The following is a 26,730-nucleotide window of genomic DNA, read 5'->3' on the forward strand; positions in this document are numbered from 1 at the left end:
AAAGAATTGTACATGTTAACATGTATAAGATTATTTGCTGTCTAGGGGAGGGGAAAAACTTAGAACACAAAATTTTGCAAGAGTGAATGTTAAAAACTATGCAGGTTTTGAAAATAAAAAGCTTAAAAAAAAGTTTTGCCTTTAGAGTACATATGCTAATTCACATCATTTGAATAAGGTTATTTAAATATATGCACCCAGCCAGGTGGCATGCTGAGCTTGGAGTTAGGCAGATGAATTTAAATTTGGCCTTATATACTTAGTAGGTGCATGATCAAGCAAGTTTTTGTCTGCCTCAATTTCTTCAACTGTAAAGAAGAGATAATAATAGCATCTACTTTGCTGATTATTGGGAAGATCAAATGAAACATTTGTAAAGTGCTTTGCAAACTTTAAAGCATCTCACAGATGTCAGTTACTGTTATTGTTGATATTAGAGGCAGATCCTTCTAGAATTCCTGTTGACCAGGTAGGTCGATAAGGAATATGTCCATGTGAGTACTACTCAGCCTCGAATTACGATGTTATTTGCTCTGGGTCCTTTTCTGCAGAGTGGGGGCATTTTCTCAAGAGGAAGATAAGAACCTTGGTAATCTAAAAACTCCTGACTTGGCTCCTTTAGTATTTTTGCTGGTTTATGAGATCTACTACCGAGTTAGAGATTATCAACACATCTGAATGTAAGAAGAGAGATTCATTTTGGATAATTAATGTAAAAGAAATTCTAGGTTATAGTTCAGGAAAAAAGTCTGTTTTATTTAGAGCCATCAACTAGGATCATAATAAATAATGTAATATACTAATGTAATAACAGATGTTCTCATGCAGTTAACACAGTTACAAATATACAAGAAAGCTGGCTTACATAGTTGTTGGGACAAATTCAGAAGAGTATTTGGCAATACAATAAAAGTGAACAGTTACAATTGTAGAACAGAATCTGTTGAACTTATTTTTATATTCCTTTCATAATCTCTGAATAAATTAATACATCATCCCCTTAAATTTCTGCCTTTCAACATGCCAGATAATTAAGCTTAAGCAACAGATAACTGTCAAAAGATGGAGTTGATGATTTATGTTACATAGGAATATTTCTGAAGTGTACCATCTGACCAACATTTGTACGAGCTACTTAGTTGAAAAGGGATTTTAGAAAAGAAACAACAAAAACCCAAACTTTTATGCATTTTAGTGCTGAGGCTAAGCTATGATATGATGTAAGCCAGCATTATTTAAGTAATAAAACATGCTTGGATGAATTAAAAATACAAGCAGAAGTGAAGTTTTTCAATTTTCTAATGTACTGTAATGTAATAATGTTTTCATTTTTGATATCCAGTATGCAGATGTTACAATGCTGGACCTTCATAATCTGCCTGTAAGGGATGGCAAATTATCCTAGACTTTAAGGGATGGCGAATTGTCCTAGAATAAACACATTTTATTTAAAGCTTAGAATTAATTTTTATTGTCAATGTCACAATGGCCCCAAATGATAAACTTTAACAGAAGACATTTAAAAAGAAATATAAATTAAATATATTCCAAACACTGAAAAAGTGTTTTAAAATTATTTACAATTTATCAATGATACCAGTGTATATCTTCATTTAGCCAAAGTATAATATTTTACATCTAACTGCCATTTTTCAATCCTTCCGTAAAGCATTTGTATGTACCACTTTCCTTATAAACACTTGGGCAAATCAGTTCAGTGAAGGAGAACGGTCTGTGGTCCAGAGCAGCTCTATATACGGCCATTTGGTTTGGAGACAGCGTTTAACTGGGGTGTCATCTGTCTGAAGCATAGGATCTTCAAAGCCCATAACAACTGCTGTACCTTCAACATACATGACCTGTAAATAAAGATGACACCTACAAATTTAGCCTATGTGTTCAGAGATACTCCACGAGGGATCTAAGCAATCTTTAGGATAAGCAAGATAACTCTTCCACTCGGGTACAAAACCTTACATCTGATTTTGTCTCAGTAGAAATTATGCATAAAACTATCTGTTCTTAGGCTACAGACTGGGTGCATTTGTGATGTTTCTAGAAAAAACCCAGAACTAAAGAATAATGTGTATATATGCAATAGCATATGCCTGGCTAACAGGTTTGTTCCAGTTTAATAGTTAAAAATATATAAAATATTTATGACCTCACAGAAAATATGCAAAAGATCTCTAGTCCATCTAGAAAGAAGAACTCAAATGAATAATTTTTTTTTCTGGTTGTTTAAACTTTATATATTTATATATATCATATAGTCTATATGTTTCTTCATATAATATAGTCTATATGTTGCACATATATGGAAACTATAACTCTAATGATCAGATATTCATGCAGTAACAATCGACATATCCTAAAAGACTCTTTTTGCCTTAATTTTAATTTTGTTTTGCATTGAGTATGGACCTGTGACTTCATCATTGTAGAGAATTAAAGGTATGCAAATTTTTACTGATGCTGATCAGCAATGACATGTAACTCGTAGACTTAGAAAATGGCCTCGTACACTAAAAAATTACGTCACAGGCTAATAGTATGAGTCAATGGGAAGTCTATAGAAGAATCTCTAATAGATCATATTTCAATAAATTTTAGCCAAAAAATATATCTTATTTGAATACTATATGAAAAAAGAAAAGAGTGAATAGGTATATATGTTTTTTAAAAAAAGAAATTGGAAGCAATTGGAAAAAGGATATCAGGAAGAAAGACACATAAGAATAAAAATAATTTTATGGAAGGGAATAGCAGTCAGAAAATATTTACATGGAGAAACTACATACACACCATAGAAAGAAAGAAAAATAGATTGATAAGTAGCTTGAACTCCCTAAAACATAAGACTAAATGAAAAACAAAAGAAAAAATTCTGACCCAATTGTCTGCAAAGAATAATGCAGATAGAATAAAGGAAAAATAAAAAGAATTTTGAGATCATGTTGTAATGTAGAGCTCTTATATACTTATATCCTCTGAACCAATAAAAATAAATAATTTATTTAAATAATCATACCTTTTCATTATAATTAGACTGCTTTAATCCATTGTAGTGGTATACAGTAAATGACTCTGGCACACTGGAATCCTATGACAAGTAAAAGTATCATTATATGTTTCTATTACAAACCAAATTGTTTCTAATTAGTAACTGAAAGTTTAAATGTCAACTTGAAAAGGATTTTAAAAAGCTGTATCTAGAAAAATGCACTCCAGAATTTTATTCTCTTCTAAATCCAGACTTGTTTGCAGTTGTGCTCATTCTACTGCACAGACTTTGGATTCTCTGCATAGAATGTCCCATGAAGGCTGTTATTCTACATGAAATGGCCATCTGGAATGTGACTTCTAGCTAACTGTAAATTCCCTGAAAAACCTTGTGATTAATCCCTACTGCCTAAAGTGTAAAGAACAAACTACTTAACATGGCATTCAAAGCATTCTGTACTCTTGGTCCCTGCCTACCTCTCCAGGCTTTATTTCAGTGACTAATTTTCATGAACACTCTGCCACAGCCCAGGTATTTTATTCACTCTTCCCTCAAAAATGCTTTCACTTTGAGATACAATTTTCCTAACTATTAATACCAGACTATCAACTGGAATTTCAACCCTTCTAAGGGCTATGAACATTGTCTATTTTTTTCGAAATCCAGGTCACATTCATGTCCACTGACCACTGAGAAGTGATTTCCTTCTCCTTTTAATTACTATGGAAATTCTTTGAAACATTCATTGGTGACTGTTTACCTCTTGCTTTGTTATATAAAGTGTGATATAAAGTGTAAGTAGCTATTGGGAGCAAACAGTATCCTAATTGCTCTGCATTCTCTGGTATGTCTTGCACAGCTGGTGCTCAATAGTGTTTTTTTTTTTTTTTTTTTTTAAGAATTTTATATCTAGCTTGTGTGTTAATGACAGCATTTTAACAAGAAAATCTATAAGGACCAAATGAAATGATCTAATAAATTACCTGACAGTGTCAATAAACTATAATTTGAAAAAATGCATCCAAACATATAATCCGACTTCTAAATACAATTCTATACAAATACATAGCCCTAGAACTTTTTTGGGGGGGAAGGGAGGGGCGGGGTAGAGTACAATTTTAAATAGGAGGCTATCCTACTTCTAAAAAAGTTAGAAATTACCTCAAACATTAAAATTTTTTTTTAAGATTTAAAAATAAGATCCATTTTTATGAATCTTTCTAGTAGGATAACACAAAATTAAATATTATATAGGTGGGACTATATATTTTTTTTAATTTAAGATGTCATTGAGAAATATACTTAAGACCACATCAGAAATGCATTAATTAAAAATCAGATTTTTATTTCAACTACAGAAAACAATGAGGATGAAATCTATAAAACTTAAATACTTATTAAGAAGCCTAACATTTTAAGTGCTACAATTTAAAACACTGGAAATCACTGGAAAATACTTTTCCAACTTTCTCATTATTAAGTAACTGCAAAGAATGTTTAATCAATAGTTTAGGATTTGAACCTCTATTTAAAAAACAAAACAAAACAAAACAACAACACTCTCCATTCTTTTTTCCTTTCTCAAATTTCTGGGGCAGTAACAGTTTTAGAAAGTAGGTGCTTTAGTCATTTAAAAGATGATCAAAGTTTTATGTTCATAATGCTATTACCATTTTAAGAATATTAAGTATTATAATTCAGAGAAATATGAATCTGACATGTGGGATTAACAATTTAAGTTCTTTTAAACTTTTCTAAATGACTATTAAGTCTAGCATTTTTTCCTTTCTATTCTGAGTTATTTTTCTACTTGGCAGCTATCTCCTTTTTGTAATAGTGGTGAAAATGATATGGGTAATTTTACAAAACTTAACTTCAAGTTACAATCGTGTTATTATTTGAAGAGTAAAGGACCAAAGTATATTTGGGTAACTGAGCAACTCAGTTAAGTGACAAAATCTTACATTAGAAAAGAGATAAGGAACAATCTACAGGAGAGTAGTTAACTTGCCCAGTATTCAATGGCTCATAGGAGACCAAGAAGGGAAAGTCAAAACTGGTTTGCAGTAGAGCAAACAGTGTGTGTGTGTGTGTGTGTGTGTGTGTGTGTGTGTGTGTGTGTGATTTCTACAACCCACCTAGCCCTCCAGAAGAAAGAAGGTATCCTTAAGATAATTAAGTTGTCCTTGGGAGAATTCTTACTATTTGCTGCCTTGGCTTTCTTTCTGGCAAAGAGATCATTTAAATTTTAAAGATTCCAGGATATGGGAACTGGCAGAAGGAACCTTGCTGCCATATAATCCTAGTTATGAGCCTCAGATTGAGTAGAACTCACTTGTATCCTACTTTATGCAGTGATTTTACATGCTACAATGTATTTTTAGTACACAATTATGAAATGCTATTTTTTAAATCACAAAATAAGCAAGAGCAGTATAAATAGCAATTGTTCATAACTAAGTGAACATATACAAATATTTGGAATTCGAGAAAATCTTTCCATTAAATACAATGTAACTTAACTATGTCCACACACAAGCACATATATTATCAGTATGAGAAGCTTTAAAAGACTCTCGACATAAATTAAATCTATAAGCAGGATAGTTTTAAATGTGTAGGAAAATTACCACCATGATCTCTGAGGACCTCAACCATATTAGGAATCAACTAACAATTCCTTACATTACCTGATCGGGAAAGAACTCTTGGAGAAAAGGACCCAGTAAGATAATTCCTAGTCCTTCTGGGTCTAATTTGTTCTTCATGAGGTTGACACTAGAACAATATCAAAAAATACAAAAACAATAAGTGCAGTGGTACATTTTTATTCTTACATGATTAAAATATGTGGCATTACAACACATCTCACTGCCAAAAACTTTTGAGAGTTGTTCTTTTTAGAACCTTAATGACAAATACATAGGAATGGCACTTGATTTGCCAAAATGTGGTTATTTTTAAATCAGAGTAATCTGTTAACATTTACAATTTAAAATGTGAAGATAATTTTGAAGGTTTGTTCCTTATTAGGTAAAGTAATTTTAAAATTGGGTGTTTATAAGCCTAGATCCACAGCACTGCCCCCTGCCAAAAAGAATTTCTTTCTTTTGTCTGTTTTTAAAGAACAATTTTTATAGAAGTATATTTCACTGTGAAAATACAAATCATTCATCTAATTTTTCTTCTTCTCTTTCCTGGCAGAGTGGAAAGTACACTGAACTGGAAGTCCAAGATTTTGTTCCCGGCTATTATGGTATCTAATTGTGAAATCTTGAGCAGATCAGTTTCTCTAGGCTTTATTTCGTGATCTGTGAAATAAAAGCTTGTACTTGTTCAATAAGGGTCCTTCAAGCTTGATCATGCTATACTACTTAGGTATAAGAATGACAGTGTTATAGAGTAGAAAGAATGTTGGGCAAAGAATTAGAGACAGCTGAGATCAAATCTCAGTTCCAACACTCATTAGATGTGTGATCACAGACTTTTCTGTGGTTATTGTTCATCTATAAAAAGGCATTTATACTAACATGTATTTATACTAACTACCTCACAAGGCTGTTGTGAAGAAACACAATATCAGTGGAGTGTATAAACATGAGATCTTCATAACAAGAAGTTAATTTTACCACACACTTAAAAAAAAAAAAATTCTTTTCAATTCTTTATTTAAAAAAAAAAAAGTCACTTTTAAGAACAAAAAAGTAAGCCCATGCAGCAGAAAATTTTAACCTCTAAATCTTGGGGTAGAAAAAGGAAATTATTCATTCCAGAAACAGAAATGTGATATGATTTGAAGTGGGAATATATATTAGGCTAGTTGCTAAAGACCATAAAGACAAACCACATTGTGTTTTGCCCCACTTTTCCATTTTTATTCCAAGTCTTATCTGTTGGGAAGAAAGAACACTGCACACCAATACTAAGGAGGACTGACAAGAGAAAGTGGAATGAAAGTTAGAAAATAAAATCCTTCGAATCTGAAATTTCTATTTTGAAGCCAGCAATTTAGGGTTTTTTGGAATACCAAAATATAAAAACGTTATTCTTATTCATTTTTTAATTCTCTGCTGTGTCCTTTAAAATGTGTGTGTCTCTCTGTGTGTTTTTACATGTAGAATAAGGATATCAAATTACCAACTATCTTAGAAAATAAAGGATCTGAATATCATATTCTATCTAATGGGTCTGAGATGATTAGATAAGTAGGTTTGAACCGGAGGCTAATGAGATCAGACTCATGGATTCTAGCCTACTTAAAAATGATGGACTCTCCAGAAGGGAACAAGTCATTCTACTACCACAGACTGGACCTCAGTCATTTTAAAAATGTCTAATGCTAACCATAAGAGTGGGCATGAAGACCTTTTAATTCATCCCTCCATACAGCTAGAAAACAATTTAAACAGATTACTGTTGCCTACTTCATACAGCAAGGATACCACCAAATATTATAGTAAGGCATGAGAAATGTGGATTAATTTTAAAATGAATTTAGACATGGGAGTGGGGGTAAGTGAAGAAAGCAAAGATTTGATCTTAAATGCCTCTGATTCTCAGTCCAACATTTGCTCTACTACACAACATTGTCATTCTTATACCTAAATAGTATAGAGGAAACCTGGCAAACCACCATCATATTACTTGCTAAAATAGCTGAAGTTCCTTTAGACATCTCTTTTATTTCTACCTATGCTTACCTATTGAATATGACTAAGTCATAATTTAATAAGATTCTTAGATATTAATTTAGATTTGATTAGTATATGTGTTTATATGTGGCTGTATATTTGCAAAGAGATCACATCTGAAATTCATCTAAAAAACACGAACAGAATTGTGAATATCAATATTGTTTACGTTGCTTATAGTGAAATTCCTTGTTGCAATACTTAACATGTTAAAGTTTATTTTATTATTGTCAGCTAAAAAACGTGCAGAGCCTAAAAACATTAGAAGCTATCATGCTAATTTAGTTCAGAAGAAACTGGTCAAATTTCCAGATTCAATTTCATGTTTGATTAATATTTCACTTAGCATAATAAAAATGCAAATTACCCCTAAGGAGAAACAAAATGAGAAAATGCTTTTTAAAGGAAGCTATTATATAATTTAAAAAGTGCCACTGCATAACACCAATGTTATGAGGACAAGAAAAAAAATGAACACTTGATTCTTCATATACTGACACATTATTTAGTCCAGATCATTTAGTTATCTAGAAGTATTCAATATTTTTGACTACCTTTAAATATATATGGTTGAAGAGTCAAAGGGGGGCTGGTTATTGATGGAAAACACTATTATCTATAATAAAGAAAACTGTTATAATTTCCTTCAAAGTTGTCCAAACCAAGTTCAAAATAGAAAAAAAAAATAATATTCAAAAGTTTTAATAGTTAACAGCACAATACTTTAAAATTTCAAAAAAAAAAAAATCTCCACAAAAATAAACAAAACTCCAACACAACTTTTAAATGCCTAATAAAAGAGACAAGAGTATAAACAAGAAAGGTAATTCAAATAAAGTTTTAAAAGCTTTTTTATCCATAATCCAAACTGATTATTCCTTTAATTATACTATTTTCCACTATGACATTTGTGTATAATAAACACATTGTGTAGAATGCATATCTCAATAAAATAATTAATGATGGTATGGTAAATTTTGATTTTAGTGGAAGCTTTATTTATGGTTAAATAAAGACTTTAATTTTCTATTCTCTTACTATTCAGGATCTGAAACAAGATCCAAAGCTTTCATCACATCTTCTAGAAGTGTATCAGGTATAAATCCATTATCTGTAAAAATAACAGAAAATAAGAAATTATGACAGAAAAAGTCAACATCATCTTTTAAAAATAGTCTTCAAAAATCATTGTAGCCACACAAATTCTCATAAAAATCAAATAAGAGTGAAAACAACATGAAACTTATTTTAATAAGTTTTTGTCACATCCTCATTTGGACTTTTATTTCGCTTAACTTGGACTTTCCATGGCTATTAATTTTACTGGCAAGAGCTCACTATTATAGTACCACTACATTTACATCCTAACTTGTTCATCTATTCCCCAATTTATGGGCACCCTTTTATTCCTTCTTTCTTTTCTTTCCAATTTCCCTGTGATGTGAAATGTATTTTCACCTCCAACTCTGTTCTTATTTGTTCTTCCTACTTTGGACCAGCTGTGATGAAATTGACTTTCATGTGTCAACTATTTTTCTCTACTGCCCTTCCTTGTTTGAACCAGTATCTACTTGTAAAACTTAATTGAGATAATTTTCCCTAACCTTCCTTTCCTTCTCCTTAACACTAGTATATTCTTCTTCTCAGATCATCAAGATATGACATGACTGCTCCAAGACCTTATTTAATTGGTGAACCCTAATGACGCTGAGGTTCAGAGACAAATCTCTCCATATTTGAATGTAAACAGTTTATCCTTTATCAATGCTCATTCTTGTTTACCTTATAATGTTTCTTTTTATCTGTATTTTTGAACTTCATTGTTTTTAAGCAGCTCTAGTAGTTCCACCAGAAAAGTTTGGAGTCTTCTATTTAATTTAAAATTCCTCTTCTTCCCCTTCTTCTCCTCCCACAAAAAAGCATCATATTTAGTTTTGCTGGCTAAGTTGTTCTTGGCTCTAAACCTAAATCTTTGCCTTCTAGAATATCATATTCCAAGTTCTCTGTTCCTTCAAAGTGGTTGGTAAATTCTGTGTGATCCTGATTATTATTCACTAATGCTCAAATGCTTTTTCTTTGCTTGTAGCATTAATCCATTGAAGGGATTCTATTTCTTCTTTGCTTTCTGGTTAAGATATATGGGTATTTTTTTTTTTTAAGTATGATGTCAATGCTCTTTTTTAAGTTATTGTATTCAGATAGTCTAATGATTAAAATTTTCTTTCTCCTCTTCTGTTATCTACATTGGATATTTTTGCTATGAGAAACTTTACACTCTGTGGATTTTGATTTAATATTTTTGGTTGCCTCAGGATGTCACTGGCTTCTATTTGGTCCATTTCAATTTTCAAGGTAGTTTTTTGCTCAGACAAGATTTTGTATCTCTTGTGCCAAACTATTAATTCACTTTCTAATTTTTCTTCCATGGCTTTCAGTTCTTTTTTTTTCTTTAAGTTTTTTCTTCAAGCACCTTCATTCTATTATAAAAAATATTTTAGATTTTTTATTTTTTAAACTCTTGCTTCATCTCTCCCAGGAATTCTAGCTGAGTGTGTGCCCAAGCTATGTTCTTATTCTGAGGCTTTGCTTGTAAATGTTTTGGAATCATTTTCTTCTTTAATGTCTGTCTTGAAGTGTATGATTTTTCGGCTGATGCTTTTCCTGTTTCCTTAGGGTACTGAGTGTTGTATTATTCCAGGAACTCGAGGGAAAGGCTAGGACACAGAAGCTTCTAGTATTTCCAAAGTGGGCTGATCCACAAAAATTTTGATTTGGCTTCCTAGTCAGAGTTCTTACATGCTCCTAAGCTGAGAGAAGGGCTGAACAAGAGTAGACCACTACTGGATTAAGCTCCTGTCAGCCAGTTAAAAAACTTTTTTGGTTTAGAGTGGGCTTCTCTTTGGTTTGGGATTCCTACTTGACTATTCCTTTACAAACAAGCTTAGATGCTTCGAGACTTTGTCTATAATCTGAGCAATACTGCTTCTTCTGGCTTCTAGGGCTTTCTCCTCTCAGTAGCACCTCCTTTTCTGGGCCATCTCTATCCATGCACAGGTTTGTTCAGGAAAACTAGTACCTCTCGAGTCTTGCTGAGTTCTTTTTAGGACTCACCCACCTTTAGTATTCACCTGTTTCATCCAATTCTCAATTGTGGCTCCAAAAACCTATAGCATGTTCAGTGGGCATGTCTCACTGAACCATCTTGGTAGGCAGATTAAACCCAGTTGAGAGTAACTAACAGGTCTCAAATCTGTCAGTGAGTTAGGCGATGTTTATCCCAAGCAGTGGATGATTTCCACTAAATTTCCTGGAAACAGCCAATAAAAATTTGTTCCAGCAGCCATGAAGGAGGCTGAGGTGGGCAACACAGAGGGCTTAGATCTTAATCTAAAGATGTCCGCTCATGCTGGGCTGCTGCTGGCTGACATGACGTCTGTTCTTTCACTCCACAAGGACTCAGAAAGAGAGAGTGAGGCTGATGACTTGGTGCCAGTCTGCTCCACAGAATTTCAATTCATGTGCAAGTCACCACCCCATGATGTCATGGGAACTCTTTGAAAACAAAGTAAATACTGTCCTCATACCTGTTCTCTGTCCTCCCTGGCTCTGTGCTCCAGGAGTGGCCACAAAGAGGCTGCCTGTCATCCACAATATGGGTCCGGTGGCCCTGAGACCTCCTATTGTCTGGTTCCTCTCTCCCTGGATGTCAAGCTGCTGCTTGCAGGGTGTTTCCGGCAAACTTAGTCCCCAATGAGTGCACATATATGTGTCTGACTCTTTGTTGAGCTCAGCTGGACAAAAAGGCTCATTGTGACTTTTTCTGATTTCCCTATAAGGAATTGGTTTGGTGCAAATTCTCACTTTGTTTGGAGAAGTCTGAAGTGGAACTTACTGTACTGCTTCTTCCCACATTGACATTGTAGCCCTGTTTACTTAAGCATATCTTTTAATAAAAAGTTTTCTTTTTACTATTGTTGAAACAAATTATAAAATACTATCACCTCCCCCCCCCCCCATAAAACATATATTTAACTTCTGAAAGGAATTCAGTGATGTTATTTTTTTAGATAAAATAAATAAAAATCAAAAATCTTTACTTGGATCTAATTAAAGAATATTACAATGTTTAAATGCAGAATAGTATTTAATGTGGATAAAGACCACTTTATGGGAAAAAATCCTTTTTTGGCACAATGGGAAAACTATATGAGTTGTGGCCAAATCATACTCAACAGAGGAAAAATATGACACAAAAATGTTTCTAAGATATTTTAAAATTAAAGCAGTTTTAAAGAGACATCTTTTTATATCCATAAATGTACACTGCCCTTTCCCCATACCTATTGATTCATTCCTGAGGATTTTCTCAGTTTTAAAATACCTTGCATAAAATATACTGCTTAGCAGAGTTTTACATCCTGCCAAGTAGAATAGGGTATTTAAGAGCTCGGCTTCTATAATCAAACAAAGCAGTCACTGCAAAGTAAGATTTAGTTACTCTTCAACAAAATGTGGAACATACTGTACTGCTTCCTTCTCAATATGGTATTTTTTTTGGCTCATAAGCAAAAATAAGCCCATGTGTTGATCTGGACAAATATATCAGTGGGGCCTGATTAAGTAATGAGAATCATTTAATAAATTTCAAAATCAATATACTATTAAGTGGTTTACAGTAATGTACATGCCAAGGTATCTTAACATAGAGTTAAGCAGAAATTTAAAAAAGGAAAACATTTAAGTAAAGTACTTATGAACTATTCAGGCTTAGAAAACTCTAGTGGGCAAAAAAAAAAAAGGCTTACAACAATTTATTTTGCTTAGTTGTGTTCAGAACTAATAATATTAAATAAGTTTCCACATTTGGATAGAGTTTATTTATTAAACTACCTAGAGAAAGACATCTCAATATGAAAATGAGCAAGTTTCTGTTCATAGGGCATAGCATATATGGCCCAACCCTACTTGTGTATACTAATAATTATCTTTTTAGTAAGATTAACAGATTGATGCTGAACTATCCATGCATGATCACCTAGTTTCTATATGGTAGAATAGCAACTATCTATGAAGCCGCTGACAATTTCATGCTAAAGAAATTTTCCATTTGTTGATGCATACAAAGCTTATTGGGTTTCCTGAGAATTGAATCCACACTCCATCTATAGACAAGTTTTCAAACTCTTAATCTACAAAATTCCCAAGTACAAAAAGAATTAAGTTAAAATGTAATTGAAAAATGTTTACTAAAATAAATAAAAATGCAATATACTACAGATAATGCTAATTTGTAGTTTTCTAAGTTGATATGCAGACTACATAAATTTGTCCTGAGTTTGACAATGCTGATCTACAGCATGCTCCAGTCTTAGTATCATTTAAACAACCTCTACATAACATTACTTTAATTCCTTAGTTAGTATAAATATGCAGATCTACCCTACCTATGTATGTACATAAAGTGAAACCAATATTGTCTATTTTCCACATATCTCATTCTTAAACTAAAAACATACTGAAAATATCCTAACTCATTCATTAGTTCAAGAAAACAGTTTGAGATGACCAAGGTACAGAATATCTATAGTTTTTTTCTTTATTTCATACTCTATTCAATCATGAAGACTTGAGTAGAAGAATTTACTTTTAGAAAGAGAACAGAAATATTAATTCTCAAAATATAAATATAGAAACTTCAATAATCCAGTAGCCAGGCAACCAACATTTTTAAAAATTGGCACAATGGGGAAACTGGAAATAGGACGAGATTGAGGAATACATGTGTTACCAAAAATATACATTTCGAAGAAATTTAAAAGAAAATCTCACTACCTAACTAGGAACCTCTGTAGAGTTGAAAATCTGATTGGTTTGTGATCTAACCATAAAATTACAAAAGCCAAGACCTACAGAAGTTGGAGCTCAGAAGTGAGGTAGTGTTATGTATAAATATAGCATAGTATGGAAAGGCACTGGACTTGGGAGTCAGGAACCTGAGTTCAAATCGTACCTAAGTTAGCTATGAAACTCCAGGTAATTTACTTGATTTGTGTCTCAGTTTCCATGTCTGTAAAATGAAAGGGGTTGGATTTGACTGCCACTAAGGTCTCTTCTAGCTCTAAAATATTAATATTATCACACTAGCCACACTAAGGTAAAAAGAGAGGATGAGAGGAAAACACTGCATAACTCATTTTAAAAACTTCCCTCTGAATTGTACTTTTAAAGGTTCCAAGAGAAAAAAAGACATGCCCCACTTAAGAAAAAAGCAATTAAAAAATGGCAGAAATCCAGTCACTAAAAACCACAGAAACTGTAAAGTCAAAGAATAATTATTGCTAAGTGAGTCCTGATGGAATAGGGGAGTTGGGAATATGACTGATTTGAAACCAGAAGGAAATCAAAGCTGGACTTTACACAGATAAGACAGAAAAGATGTACTGTTTCTTTCCTCCATTTTTTTCTGTTTTCAATCATATATATAAGTGATCAAAAGGATAGAGGATGTATGGAAATGTTTGGGGCCTTTACTAAGATTAGCACAATGATAGCATGCTTTCAGGAAAGCCACTAGCTACTGAGAGATGAGCATGAGCACGAGCAGAAGGAAATCAAGGCATCAATGACTTTCAATTAATTCATGCAATAGAATAAAAGGCTTTTTAAATATTCAAGCTATAAATTAATTTGCCAGGAAACTAAGTTAAGGTTGATCATCTATGAATTTTCAAATGTTTGGAGCTACTGTGAGACAAAATATAGATTTTCTTAGAAGAGGAAAACAGATTTAAGTAATTGCTATTGTTTAATGACTTAGTAATGAAGTTATTTGTGTTTCTCTAAATTTTGTACTGTTACTATAGCTTACTTTAAATTTTAAAAAGTAAGTAACGATAAGAAGGAAGTTATTTAATTAAAAACATATTTTTAACAGAGGAAAAAAAGAGAGATCTCTGGGCTTGTAGAAAAAATAAATCATGGGGTTTACCGAACTAAAAGGAAATCATTATAACTCAGATGGTGGTAGTAATTAGACTTGTATTCATAGTACAAAAGTGAAAATAAACTACAGGGATTCCTTTGCAAATCCAAAAATATCAGATGAAAGCATATGGCACAGGTGTCAAGAAAAGTATGATTGCTAAGACAAAGAAGAAAAATGCTTATGAGTATAGCAATTAGCAAAGCAGTGACAGAATCACAGCAATCACTGTAAGAGAAGCAGCCTCACCCTTCATAGATGTGTATATGTGTGCAGATACACACACACACACAATATTATTTATTAGAAACATTTTCAACCATAATGACTGAAAAATGAGAGAATTTAAGTCAACTTTTAGCTCACCAAAGCATATATAACGAGCTGAAACACTGGGATAATCATTAAGAGTCTATTAAATTGCTATCCAATAATTCAACAGAATTAAGTGTTTTTGATTGCTATGATTCCTGTTCTACAATGAGCTCTAGATTCAAAGAACATGTATACAAGTATAAGTTTTAATATTCTTGAAAAACATTTTTAAAATCAGATCTGTCAAAATTATTTGACATTTGCTACTCAGTATGTATTCTGATTCCATTTTCATTTGCTGATGTGTTTCTGAAAACATACTTTTGAATTTATATACACACAGAAACAAATAGGAACTAAAAAAAAAAAAAAAAAAAAAAAGCAATCAAACTATTACATTTCCTTAGGTCCACAACCTGATTTTTATTAAGTTTGTCTAATTAGCTAAATTTAGACCTTGAGCACATGGGATAGTATTTATTTTTACTTTGAATTAAGAATTACTCCATAGGCTAGGAAGTGAATAATGGAAGGTGATCTGCCAAGGTCTTTCTAAAATTAAAATATTGGTAGGATTCCAAAAAAAGAAATAAACAGTTTAAAAAAATATATCATGTATGCAAATATATATGTCTTACATCTTATTTTTAAAAGTATGAGAAGCATATCCTGATCTTAGACAAATTGAGAGTTAAAATCAGTCTCTATAGTTTCACACTTTTTTGTTTTTTTTTTCCCCTTTCTCACTTTTTTTTCCCCTTTTTCCCTTCAAAACACACTTTCCTTTTTTTTTTCTGTGCAGCACATAAATATGGAAATATGTTTAGAAGAATTGTACATGTTTAATCTATACTGGATTACTTGGTGTCTAGGGAAGGGAGTAAATTTGGAATACAAGGTTTTGCAAGAGTGAATATTGAAAATTATCTTTGTACGTATTTTGAAAATAAAAAGCTATTATCAACATTTTAAAAAGAAAAATGAAGTATAAAAAATAAAATTTACTACATGCATAAATTTGAGAAGGATAATGTTGTCATTTGTGTATTTTTCTTTTAAAATACTGGGATTGAAGAAAAAAATGGTTCAGTATACTAGTGGTAAGAAAACCTATTTGGGGCAGTCAAGATGGGGAAGTAAAGGCAACCTCTCCCCTAAACCACTCCAAATTCCTTTAAATAATGATGCTAAACAAATTTTAGAGCATCAGAACATCCAAAAAGATGGAGTAGAATATTTTTCAGCCAGAGACAATTTAGAAGATCAGTAAAAAAAAAAAAAAAAAAAAAAAAAAAAAAAAAAAAAAAGTCTATGACCCCAGGGTGGGAGTCTAGTGTGCAACCTCAGCACAGCCTAGGTCTAAGCCCCGACCCTGACCCCAAGCCCCAGCTCAGATTGACCTCTGAATCAGCGGTAGTACTGGCAGCTTCTGGACCTCTCAATTCAGAGTCACCAAAGAGGACATGGAAGGCCAGCAGAAAAGATCTGTGAGACCAGAGTAGGAGTGTGCCATAGCCCCAGCTCAGGCCAGCTCACTAGATCTTACAGTGGGGCAGGGATACATCTGACAGCTCCAGAAAAGAGTGCTTGTGGTCAGATTCCTAGAAGGATTTATGAAAATAGTTGCACAAACCCCTTGAAGCTTGAGATAGTGCACCTTCTACCCTGGAAACAAATAAAAGAAAGGAGAAAGAGGAGAGAAAGAGGAAAGAGGAGAGGAGAGACAGAAAGAGACAGAGGAGAGATAGAGGAGAGAGAGAGAGACAGAGTCACACAGAGGAGGGAGAGAAGGAGAGGGAGAGGGAGAAAAAGAAGGAGAGGGAGAGATAGAGATAGGGGAAGAGGAAGAGGGGGAGAAGGAGAAGGAGAGAGAGGGGAAAAATTAGAAAAAGAATTAAGAATGGTACAAAAAGCTAATGAGAAAAATGCCTTAAAAAGCAGAATTGGCCAACTGAGACAGGAGGTACAAAAGCTCACTGAGGAAAATAATTCCTTAAAAAATAGAATTGAGAAAATGGAAGTGAATGACTATATGACAAATCAAGATAAAATAAAGCAAAACAAAAACAGGGGGGAAAAGGGAGGGGGATATCTTATTGGGAAAAAACAAGTGACCTGGAAAATAGATCCAGGAGAGAAAATTTAAAAATTATTGATCTACCAGAAAGTCATGATCAAAAAAAGCAGTCTAGACATCATTCTTCAAGAAATTATCAAAGAAGATTGCCTGATATTCTAGAACCAGGGAAAAAACAGAAATTGAAGAATTCATAGATCACCTCTTGAAAGAGATGCCCAAATAAAAACTCTCAGGAATTTTATAGCCAAATTCTGGAACTCCCAGATTAAGGAGAAAATATTGCAAGCATTCAGAAAGAAACAGTTCAAAGTATATTAGAGCACAGTTAGGATAATACAAGATTTAGCAGCTTCTACCAGAAGGCTTGGAATATGATATTCCAAGAGCAATGCAGTTAAGATTGCAACCGAAAATCACCTACCTGGCAAAGCTGAATATAATCCTTCAGAGGAACAGGTGATCATTCAATGAAATAGAGGATTTTCAAGCATTCATGATGAAAAGACCAGAGCTGAATGGAATATCTGATTTTCAAATACAGGACTTGGGAGAAGCATGAGGTAATCAGGAAAGTGATATCATAAGGGATTTAATAAAATTTATCAATTTATATTTCCACATGGGAGGAAGATACTTGTAACTTATTACAACTTTCTCATTATTACGGAATCTAAAAGAAGCATATATGGACAAAGGGCACCGGGCATTGGTATGAGTTTAAGATGAAGGGATAATATCTATTTGAAAAATTAATACATTAAGGAGCAAAAAGAGAATGTACTAAGGGAAAGGGAGAAGTGGAATGATGCAAATTATCTACCATAAAAAAAGAGGCAAGAAAAAGCTTTTACAGTAAAAGTAAAGAGGGGGAGGACAGGAGGAGTGAGTGTACCTTATTCTCATCAGAACTGGCTCAAAGAGGAAATTACACATATAATCAATAGGGATATAGAAATCTATGTTACCTTGCAGGAAAATAGGAGAATGGGATATGGGAAGGAAGGGTGATATCAAAAGATATGATCTGTGCCCAAAGGGCTAAAAATTCCCACATATCCTTTGACCCAACAACACTACTATTAGGCATGAATACCAAAAAAGATTAGAAAAAAAAAAAAGGAAATTATCTAATATATATGTACCAAAAAAGAGTCAAAGCAGCTCTCTTCTAAGGATAAGACAAATTAGAAATTGAGAGGATGTCCATTAGTTAGGGAATGGCTCACTAAACTGTGGTATGTGTTTGTCATAGAATATTATTGTTTTCTGGGAAATGATGAGCAGGATGCTCTCAGAAAAAACCACTACCACCTGGAAAATCCTCCATAAACAAAGTGAAATATACCACATACAAAATAATAGTAATGTTCTGGGATGACCAGCTGTAAATCACTTTTGTTATTCTCAGTAGTACAATTATCCTCTGAAGGACTTGTGATGAAAAATCCTATTCATACCCAGAGAAAAGGAATTGATTGTTTCTGAATACAGATTGAAGCATTTTCTCATTCTCTTTTAAAAAAAGAAACAAAACAAAACAAAACTTTATTTTTCTTGAGGGTTTTTTTTTTTTTAATTTTCATTATGGTACAAGATTTTTCTTTTACAACTTTACTTTTATGGAAATGTTTTGCCTAACTTCACCTGTGACTTCTTAATTGTGAGAAGGAATAAGGGAGAGAAACTAGAACTCAAAATTTTTTTGTAAAAAATGTAAATATAAAGTTTTGTTTTGAATGTAACTGAGGAAAATTTTTAAATAAATAAAATGCTTGGGGTAAGGGGGAGAGAAAACTTACCTGCTTGTCATAGAATTATTACTTACTACAGTGTGACCTCAGACAAGTCACTCTGAAATTTCAACTATAAAATGAAGATAATAATAAACTCTCCAAATCTCATAAGACTGTTGTAAAAAATCAATAAAAAATGGATGGAAATGCCCTTTGTGAACTCAAATAACTTGTTTTTTGTTGTATATAACATTTTCTGACTGTCCTCTTTTCTCACATCTGCCTTTCGAGTTTCCTAGCTTCCTTAATGTCTCAGCTAAACTTCTACCATCAACAAGATTAGTATTTAAGATTTATTTGTAGTTAATATATTATTCTTAAACACTTAACATATCACTAAGTTAATGTTTATAGGCATTTTAGATATTAATTTTTGCTGCCTCCCTCTTGCTTTGCCTCCTCCTAAAAGTGAAGTGGCTCAAAATTGAGGGATGATTTTGTATTTTTGTTTCTTAAATGGGCATATAAGCACCAGGTGGCCAAGCTACTGGTAGTAGACCTAAGCTGGTCCTTCGACTAGCATTGTACTTCCAGGCACGTTATGATCTGCTAGAGCTTATACTGTTTCCAAAGTCTTTTAGAAAGTTGGGGTCATTTTCATGTCACTATGACATAACAAGGCAGGTCTTTATGGAAAAGTGAGAGATAGGAAGAGCCAAAAACGACTGCAGAGCAAATAGATAAGAAGAGAGAAAATGACATTATTAAGGTAGAGCTGAGTTGCAAAGATCTGACAAATGAGAACATGTGGAAAATGGGAGAAAAGGCAGAGTCAAGGACACTATAGGCATATAGCCAATATCAGAAGGAATGAGGAAATTAGAAGAGTAGGATTTTTAGAAATGTCCTCCATTTTTGTTACAGATTGCAGGACAGAGATGGCACCTCAAAGGTCATGTAATTCAAAGCTTCTTAATCTATGGATCATGACCTCATATGGGTCTGATGTGATGGCCACAAAATTATGATTTATTATCAGTAAATGCTTGATTTTTTTATACTTGTTTTACTTACTATTGGGATCATGTAAATATTTCTCAGGCAAAGAGACCTAATCTAATCCAATTCTTTCCTTTTATAGCTGAAGAAACTTGGTAACAAAAGAGGTTAAAGGAAGTTATTAAGTGGCAGAGCTTATAATAAGATCCGGGTCTTATGACTGCCTATCCAGCACTTTCTACTGTATTTTGTCTTCCACTAGGTTAAAATTAAAAGTGCTCTAAGGAAATTTCAAGGGAACCAGTGAAAGAGGCAATGATAATAGGGAAACTGAGTTGAGCTTGGGAGAAAGAGAAGAATGGATACTAAAATCTGGATATGGAAGATGTCCTGTGGAAATGCAGGGAGGCAGTGGATGGCATTTAAAATTCAGGGAATATCTAAGTAGTCTAGTTGGCTGGAACATTATGTGTGAAGATATGCAAGTAAGATTATGGAGCATTTTAAATGTCAGGTAAGGAAGAAGTCTGCATTTATCCTAGAGAGTAATATATAGGGACCCCATGAAGTTTTTCATTTCAATTCAGTTTAAAAAATATTAAGTGCCTACTATATGGAAGGCATATACCCAAATCTGTTATCTCACTGATCTGTAAGTTTGCTTTCACAATGTAAAATTGCAACCATGACTGTAGATGTGTAACTCCCATTTACGTCCACTATAATTTCAGCACAAAAAGTATACCCGTGTTAGAAGCCTTCTTTGATTTCTTGATGCACTGCAAAGACATCAGTGATCCACTCTAAGTCCCTTGTTCCGATCATGAGCCTCACCTATGTTCTTTTTTTGTTATACATGTCTTTGATAGGTTTCTTTAATCCTAGTCCTCTTTGAAGTCTCTTACTGGCTATTTCTGTGTTGTAGTCTGATGGCCCACACCTAGACCCAAGTATGGTCTACTTTCTGTGATCTTTATTTTCAATCCTTCTGAGTCCATACTGTTTCATGTCTTGTATCCATAACATTATCAGAGTACCAAAATTAATGGATTTGGTTTTGTCTCTGCATGAAGTCTGGGTCATTCAAGAAGTTTTGTAAATTCCTGAAGATATTCTAGCTCAGGCTTCTTGGAGCCAGGACTGGTCTTTGTTATTGTGTTATTCTTTGTGGTTGCTCTTTTCATTCATTTTCTTGCAGTCAGGGTATGTACCATTTTCTTGTGACTCCACTTGTTTTCCTCTCCATTAGTTCCAATAGATTTTTCCATTTTTCTCTGTACTTATCACATGCATCATTTCTTCCTGCATAGTAACATTTCACTTCATTTATGTGCCATAATACTTAGCCTTTCTCCAAATGATGGGCATCCTCTTTGTTTCTAATTCTTTGCTTTCACAATAATTGGTGCTATAAAGATTTTGGTATATATGGAGACTTTGTCTTTATGAATGACCTCTTGATGTCTGATATGTTACTTGTTACTTTACAAATTGTTCTGTTATGTTTGTTTTTCTTTCTGTCTTTCTTTACATTTTAAGTAGTATTTCTCTTTCTTTTCTTTTCCTTTTTGGTAGGCCTATTAATAGTTACTTCTTTCCTCTAAATAATGAAATATACATGTACATACATATATATAGACACACACATGTATAAACATGCACATAGAAGCACAGTCAAGCAAAATATACTTCTATTTGAAACAGGTATTATCTTCGACCATAATCTTTCTTGAAAAGCAAGTCGTGTTTTCTGATTAAGGCTTTTAAGGGTTTTTTGGTCTGCTTTTTATAGCAATGAATTCCTATCAGTTAAAATTCTGTATAAAATTACAACAATAGATGTCAATGTCATTTGTCTTTCCTAACTTTTAAAAAATAGATTAGGATTTTTTTTCCCCAACCGCAGTGTGTGTGTGTGTGTGTGTGTGTGTGTGTGTGTGTGTTCTCATAATTTAGATAACAAAGACAAAGATGAAATAGATCTTGTCAAAGAACCTATATTTTATTGCTAAGGTTATTAAGCATAAGAAGGACATGGTTTGATCTATGCCTTTGGGATGAATATTTGGCAACTGATCAAGTAAGGGCAAACAATTAGAAGGCTTTAAGAATAATATATGAAAGGTGCCAGGAGATTTGTATAAGGGAAGCTGCCATCATTGGAGGTAAAATAAATTCCTTAGAGAATTGATAAATAAGGGTTTCCTGTGAATATTAAAATCATGACAAAGATGTCAGGGACAGAGAGAAGAGCCTAAGTGCTAAAGCCACTATGAAAAATGAATGTAATCATGGAGGTCAAAACATAGCAAAGACAAAGAATGGAAGAAAATGCTATAATAGAATTGTTATAAAGCTCAAAGAGGAAGAAATTTTTGAATCATAAAGGGAACACTTGTCTTTTTCTGAACTACCTTCTTTTATTTATTTTTTTAATGTGTCACTGCTGTTTTTTTCCCCATTCTCCTCTTTTTTTCTTAGAACCTTTAACTTTGTCTACTTCTTTCCTTAGAGGTTGTTCCCTCCTCATCCAATCTCTCAAATCTTCTCTTGTTACAAATAAGCCAAGAGAAACAAATCAACAAAATAGCAGTATCTAGAAAAACTATCTCTTTTAGCAGCTCTACTCTATAATCTCTGTACAATGAATTAGGGGAATGATTTATTATTAGTTATTTGGATTTGTGTTTGCTCATTACATTGATCATGGATATTGAGTCTTACAGTTTTTTTCCCCCTTTACAATGTTGTCATTGTTTATTTCTCCTGATTCTGATTACTTCAATGCTGTTCATGTAAATCTTCCTAATTCATATAAATCACAAATTCATTGGATTTGTTCTTTTCATCATCTTTTTATGATACAATGCATTCATGTTACATTCACATACAGTTTGGCAAATGTCTTCCATGTAATAACACTTTCACATAACACCAGAGGTTATTTGGAAATATCATTTTCAGATTAAATATGGATATAACATTCTGAATGTTTAGCAAATGTAAATAAATTAATCTGATACTGTGACCATATTTAATATAACATTAATTTATATAATTTCTTTCTGAAGTTCTGAGTTTATAAACTGCTCACTTAAAACCTGTAGTTTGAAATTTGTAACACATGAATAAAATATTGGCATTATCTTACTCAGAAAGTAATATTACTCCTTTCAGATTGTGCCCAAGGTTTGAGTGCTAGTATAACCCAAATTTTGATAATCCAAAATAAAAAATTTCTAACAAGTAAAATGAACATAGGATGAAAAAGAAATAGTTAACTAGAGGAAAAAAAAAACACTTAAAAATAAATTTTAAACAAATTCCCCTAGTGTCCAAATTTTCAGGAAATTCACACAAATATAAAATGAGAACTATTCCTAGATAGATTAGTAGAAAAATATGAATAACTTCAAATTACTACATGGAGCTTATCAGCAATCACAATAAAAAAAAGGAGTAAATTAAAATAATTTTGAGGTTTTATCTCACATCCACATGACTGACAAGGATGATAGAAGAATAAAATGGCAACTGCTAGAGGAACCATAGAAGGATGGGGCACTGATATAAGTGTGGTAGAGCTGTGAACTAGTTCAACGATTCTGCATATGCTTTAATCCAATGATAACATTTTTAGGCACATTAAGAGAGGACAGATACAAACGAAAATATTTGTATCAGTCCTTTTTGTTGTATCAAAGTATTAGAAACAAAAAGTGTTAATCAATTAGGGAGTGACTGAGCAAATTATAGTTTATGGATATAATGAAACATTACTGTATCTTAAGAAATGATGAATCTGATGGATTTAGAGAAACTTGGAAAGACTGATTCAGAATGAAATAAGAAGAACCAAGACAGAAAAACTTATAAGTTAATTATAGAAAAGGAACTCTGAAGGATTATAGAATTCTGATCAAATTAGAAAACAATCAAGATTTTAGGCAACTGATCCACATATTGGCAGAGAGGTAACAGAGTAGAGGCAAAGAATAAGACTAATATCTTGATTTATTTTCCTTAACTATATTTGTTACAATTAAACAAATCTACTTGGAGGAAGAGAAGTTAATACTGACAGCAATGTCAGCTAAAAAAGCATCAATAAAACATTATATACAAAATTATATACAAAAGAAAATGAAAACAACTCTGAGTCTTCTTATTACTATTAAGTTAAATTTGATACATATTTGAAAACAAAATAAGAAAATCTGTTTCATATATACAATTTTTGTTGTCTACTGAAATATACAGATTTATTGAAAAATGTTTAACTCATAATTTTCACCTAATTATTAAGTGTTGAGTATGACTACTCTTTTTCTGTTTTATTTTCCACTTTGCAAGAAGTGTATTTTATTTTTTACAATGTTTTCAAATAAACAATTTATTAAATATTTTTGGTAAGACTGAGATGAATATCACTAAGTATCAGTTTATGTAGGGACATAGAAAAATAAAGTCAACAAAAGTGAAAACAATGACGTTTCTTACCTTCAGGGTCATATGTTTGAAAAACTCTCCTAGCTTGCTCTGAAGGAGCTTCAGGTGCAACTAAGGCCATATCCTGAAAAGATAAAAAAATTTAAATAGTCAATTCAAATCAACAACTCAGAGGAGTAGAGCTATTACTAAAAAAAAAAAAAAAAAAAAAGGGGAGGGGAGAAAAAAGAGACAGGAACAAACGAAGTAAAAGTTACCCAAGATCAGTTTTATTCACTATTCCACCTCACTACTTATGCCTCCGCATAGACCAAAATTCCCCAATAAATAACCATCAAAGAGTAAGAACAAACAGCTCTTAAAGTAAAACTGACAAACTATTAAAAACGGTGTGAAAAAAAAATCTGTTAATAAGAAAAAAGCAAAGAAAAAAACCAGAGGTTTTAGCTCACACAACAAACTGGCAAAGATATCAAAAGATGGGAATAGTCAATGTTGGTAGAGTTGTGAAAAGCTAAGTGTACTGATATGTTTTTGGTCAAGCTATAAATGAACACAATCACTCTGGAAAGCAATTTGTAATTATGCAAATAAAGTCAATAAAATTATTTAGATCTTCTTGACCCTGAGATTCTAAGGTTAAACATTTACTATAAGAGCACTGACAAAAAGAAAAGCTCCATATACTTCAGAATATTTACAACAGTACTTTTTGTGGCATCAAATAACTGGAAACAAAGTGGATGTCAATCAGTTTGGAAATGGCTAAACAAATTGTGATAGGCAAATTTAACAGCATAATTCTGTTTTCTAAAAAATTTTAAGCATGATGACTTCAGAGAATCATAATTAGACTTCTATGAATTGGTGAAAAATGGAGGTAAGACTACTAAGGAAAACAATATCAAAATGACTACAACAATAAAAATGGAAAGAGTAATTGAAACAATCAAAAATAAATGTGGTGAAATTGTAAAGAACAAGTCTGGCTCCATAGAAGAAATAAGAGGAAAAAAAACTTTTCTTGACTCATTGCCGAAGGGAAGGAAGGAAGGCACTTTACAAGTGCTGAAATCCTGTAATAATGTCAGATAGTTTTGATGTACTCACTGTTCTTGATGAATTTTTTTTAATTAAAAAAAAAAAAACTTTCATTATAAGGGATAGTTTGTTGAGTAAAGGGACAGAGAAGGAAATCTAGGTGATATAAAAACAAAGTATCTGAATAAAAATTCATTTAAAAAAAGAAGTTTCTAGAAAAATATTCCCAATACACATTTGTGACTAGAACACCTTTCTCCATAGCTCTTTGCTCAAAAAACTTTGGCAGATGTCCAGTGTTCAAAGGATAATAAAACATACGGTAAACTTGACATTTAAGGTATTCTAAAATTGGGCTCCAAACAACATTTTCAACTTTATTCATTCTTCTCCTCTAAATTCTGACACAAACTATATCTCTATCTGTTCCCTTATTTTATCCTTTCTGAATTCGTGAGGTCTATCTTACATAACTGAACTGCAGTGTTATATCAGAATTAAGGTCATCTCCATCAAAGTCTTCCCTCTGACTTTCCTGGCTCAAAGTGTGTAGCATTTTGTTTGGAAATCTCCTTTGCTCTCACTACACTAAATTATATTTATCTTTGGACATATCTTATTTTTCATTTAAGTGCTTAAGTTCCTTAAAGACAAGAATTGTTACTTCCCACTGTGCTTTCCACTATATAGATGCTTAAATTAAAAAATAAAATCATAGTAGACACTCAAGTCTTTTGCAATATCCACAGTGAGTGAAGCATGATTAATAAATAAGGAATAAAGATAAGAATTCATCAAAGAGATCAGAAAATAATCAGGAGAATGATATAGAAACAATTGGAGGAGAATCTTTCAAGAAAGACTGGATGATCAACAATGTAAAATGCTTCAAAGAGAGCTAAAGATGAAGACTTTTTTCTAACCTCTGGTTTGGATAAGAAAGAAGTAGAAATTTTAACAAAATAGTAACCATGGGGATAAGGAATGTAAAAAAGGACAATCTAGATCAAAACTTCAAGCTCATTGAAAGGCTAGAGTAAGTTATTCAGTTAGTTATTAGTTAGAGTAAGCGATCATTCTGAATAGTTATTCAGAGAAGAGGACATATAATCATTATCACCATCTCATGTAATTCTTTCCTTGAACCCATCTTCTTCAGATGACTTTACTTTTTCCAAAACTCTAAAATTATGTAGCTGAAAGGAAAGTAAGACCTGGAATCCTTGCCAAAAACAAATGAATGCCCACATATTTTTAAAAGGCTTACTTTAAAAAAATATGTAAAGATGAAGTGTATAACTACTCTAGATAACCTATTCTAATATTTAGTCAATCTGCTTATGTCTGATCAAACTAGTGAGTCAATTTAAACCTATTCCCTCTTAAACAGGTTGTTATGAATATAAAAATAGGAAGTTAGCAAAGTATCTTCAGAG

The 26,730-nt window shown here is 32.5% G+C and overlaps 1 protein-coding gene across 1 annotated transcript in view; it reads right to left on the reverse strand.

The window, feature by feature from the left end:
- Positions 1–729: 729 nt before the first annotated feature.
- MINDY3 (MINDY lysine 48 deubiquitinase 3) overlaps positions 730–26,730 on the reverse strand; it is an 86,130-nt gene continuing 60,129 nt past the window's right edge. The window contains exons 11-15 of the mRNA XM_051961842.1: positions 24,305–24,377; positions 8,734–8,806; positions 5,695–5,782; positions 3,032–3,103; positions 730–1,859 (exon numbers count right to left, since the gene is read on the reverse strand). Coding sequence (XP_051817802.1) covers positions 1,710–1,859; positions 3,032–3,103; positions 5,695–5,782; positions 8,734–8,806; positions 24,305–24,377 — 456 coding nt within the window. The 3' untranslated portion in view covers positions 730–1,709. The remainder of the gene's footprint in view (positions 1,860–3,031; positions 3,104–5,694; positions 5,783–8,733; positions 8,807–24,304; positions 24,378–26,730) is intronic.

The sequence above is a fragment of the Antechinus flavipes genome, chromosome 5, assembly GCF_016432865.1.
Source record: "Antechinus flavipes isolate AdamAnt ecotype Samford, QLD, Australia chromosome 5, AdamAnt_v2, whole genome shotgun sequence".
NCBI lineage: Eukaryota > Metazoa > Chordata > Mammalia > Dasyuromorphia > Dasyuridae > Antechinus > Antechinus flavipes.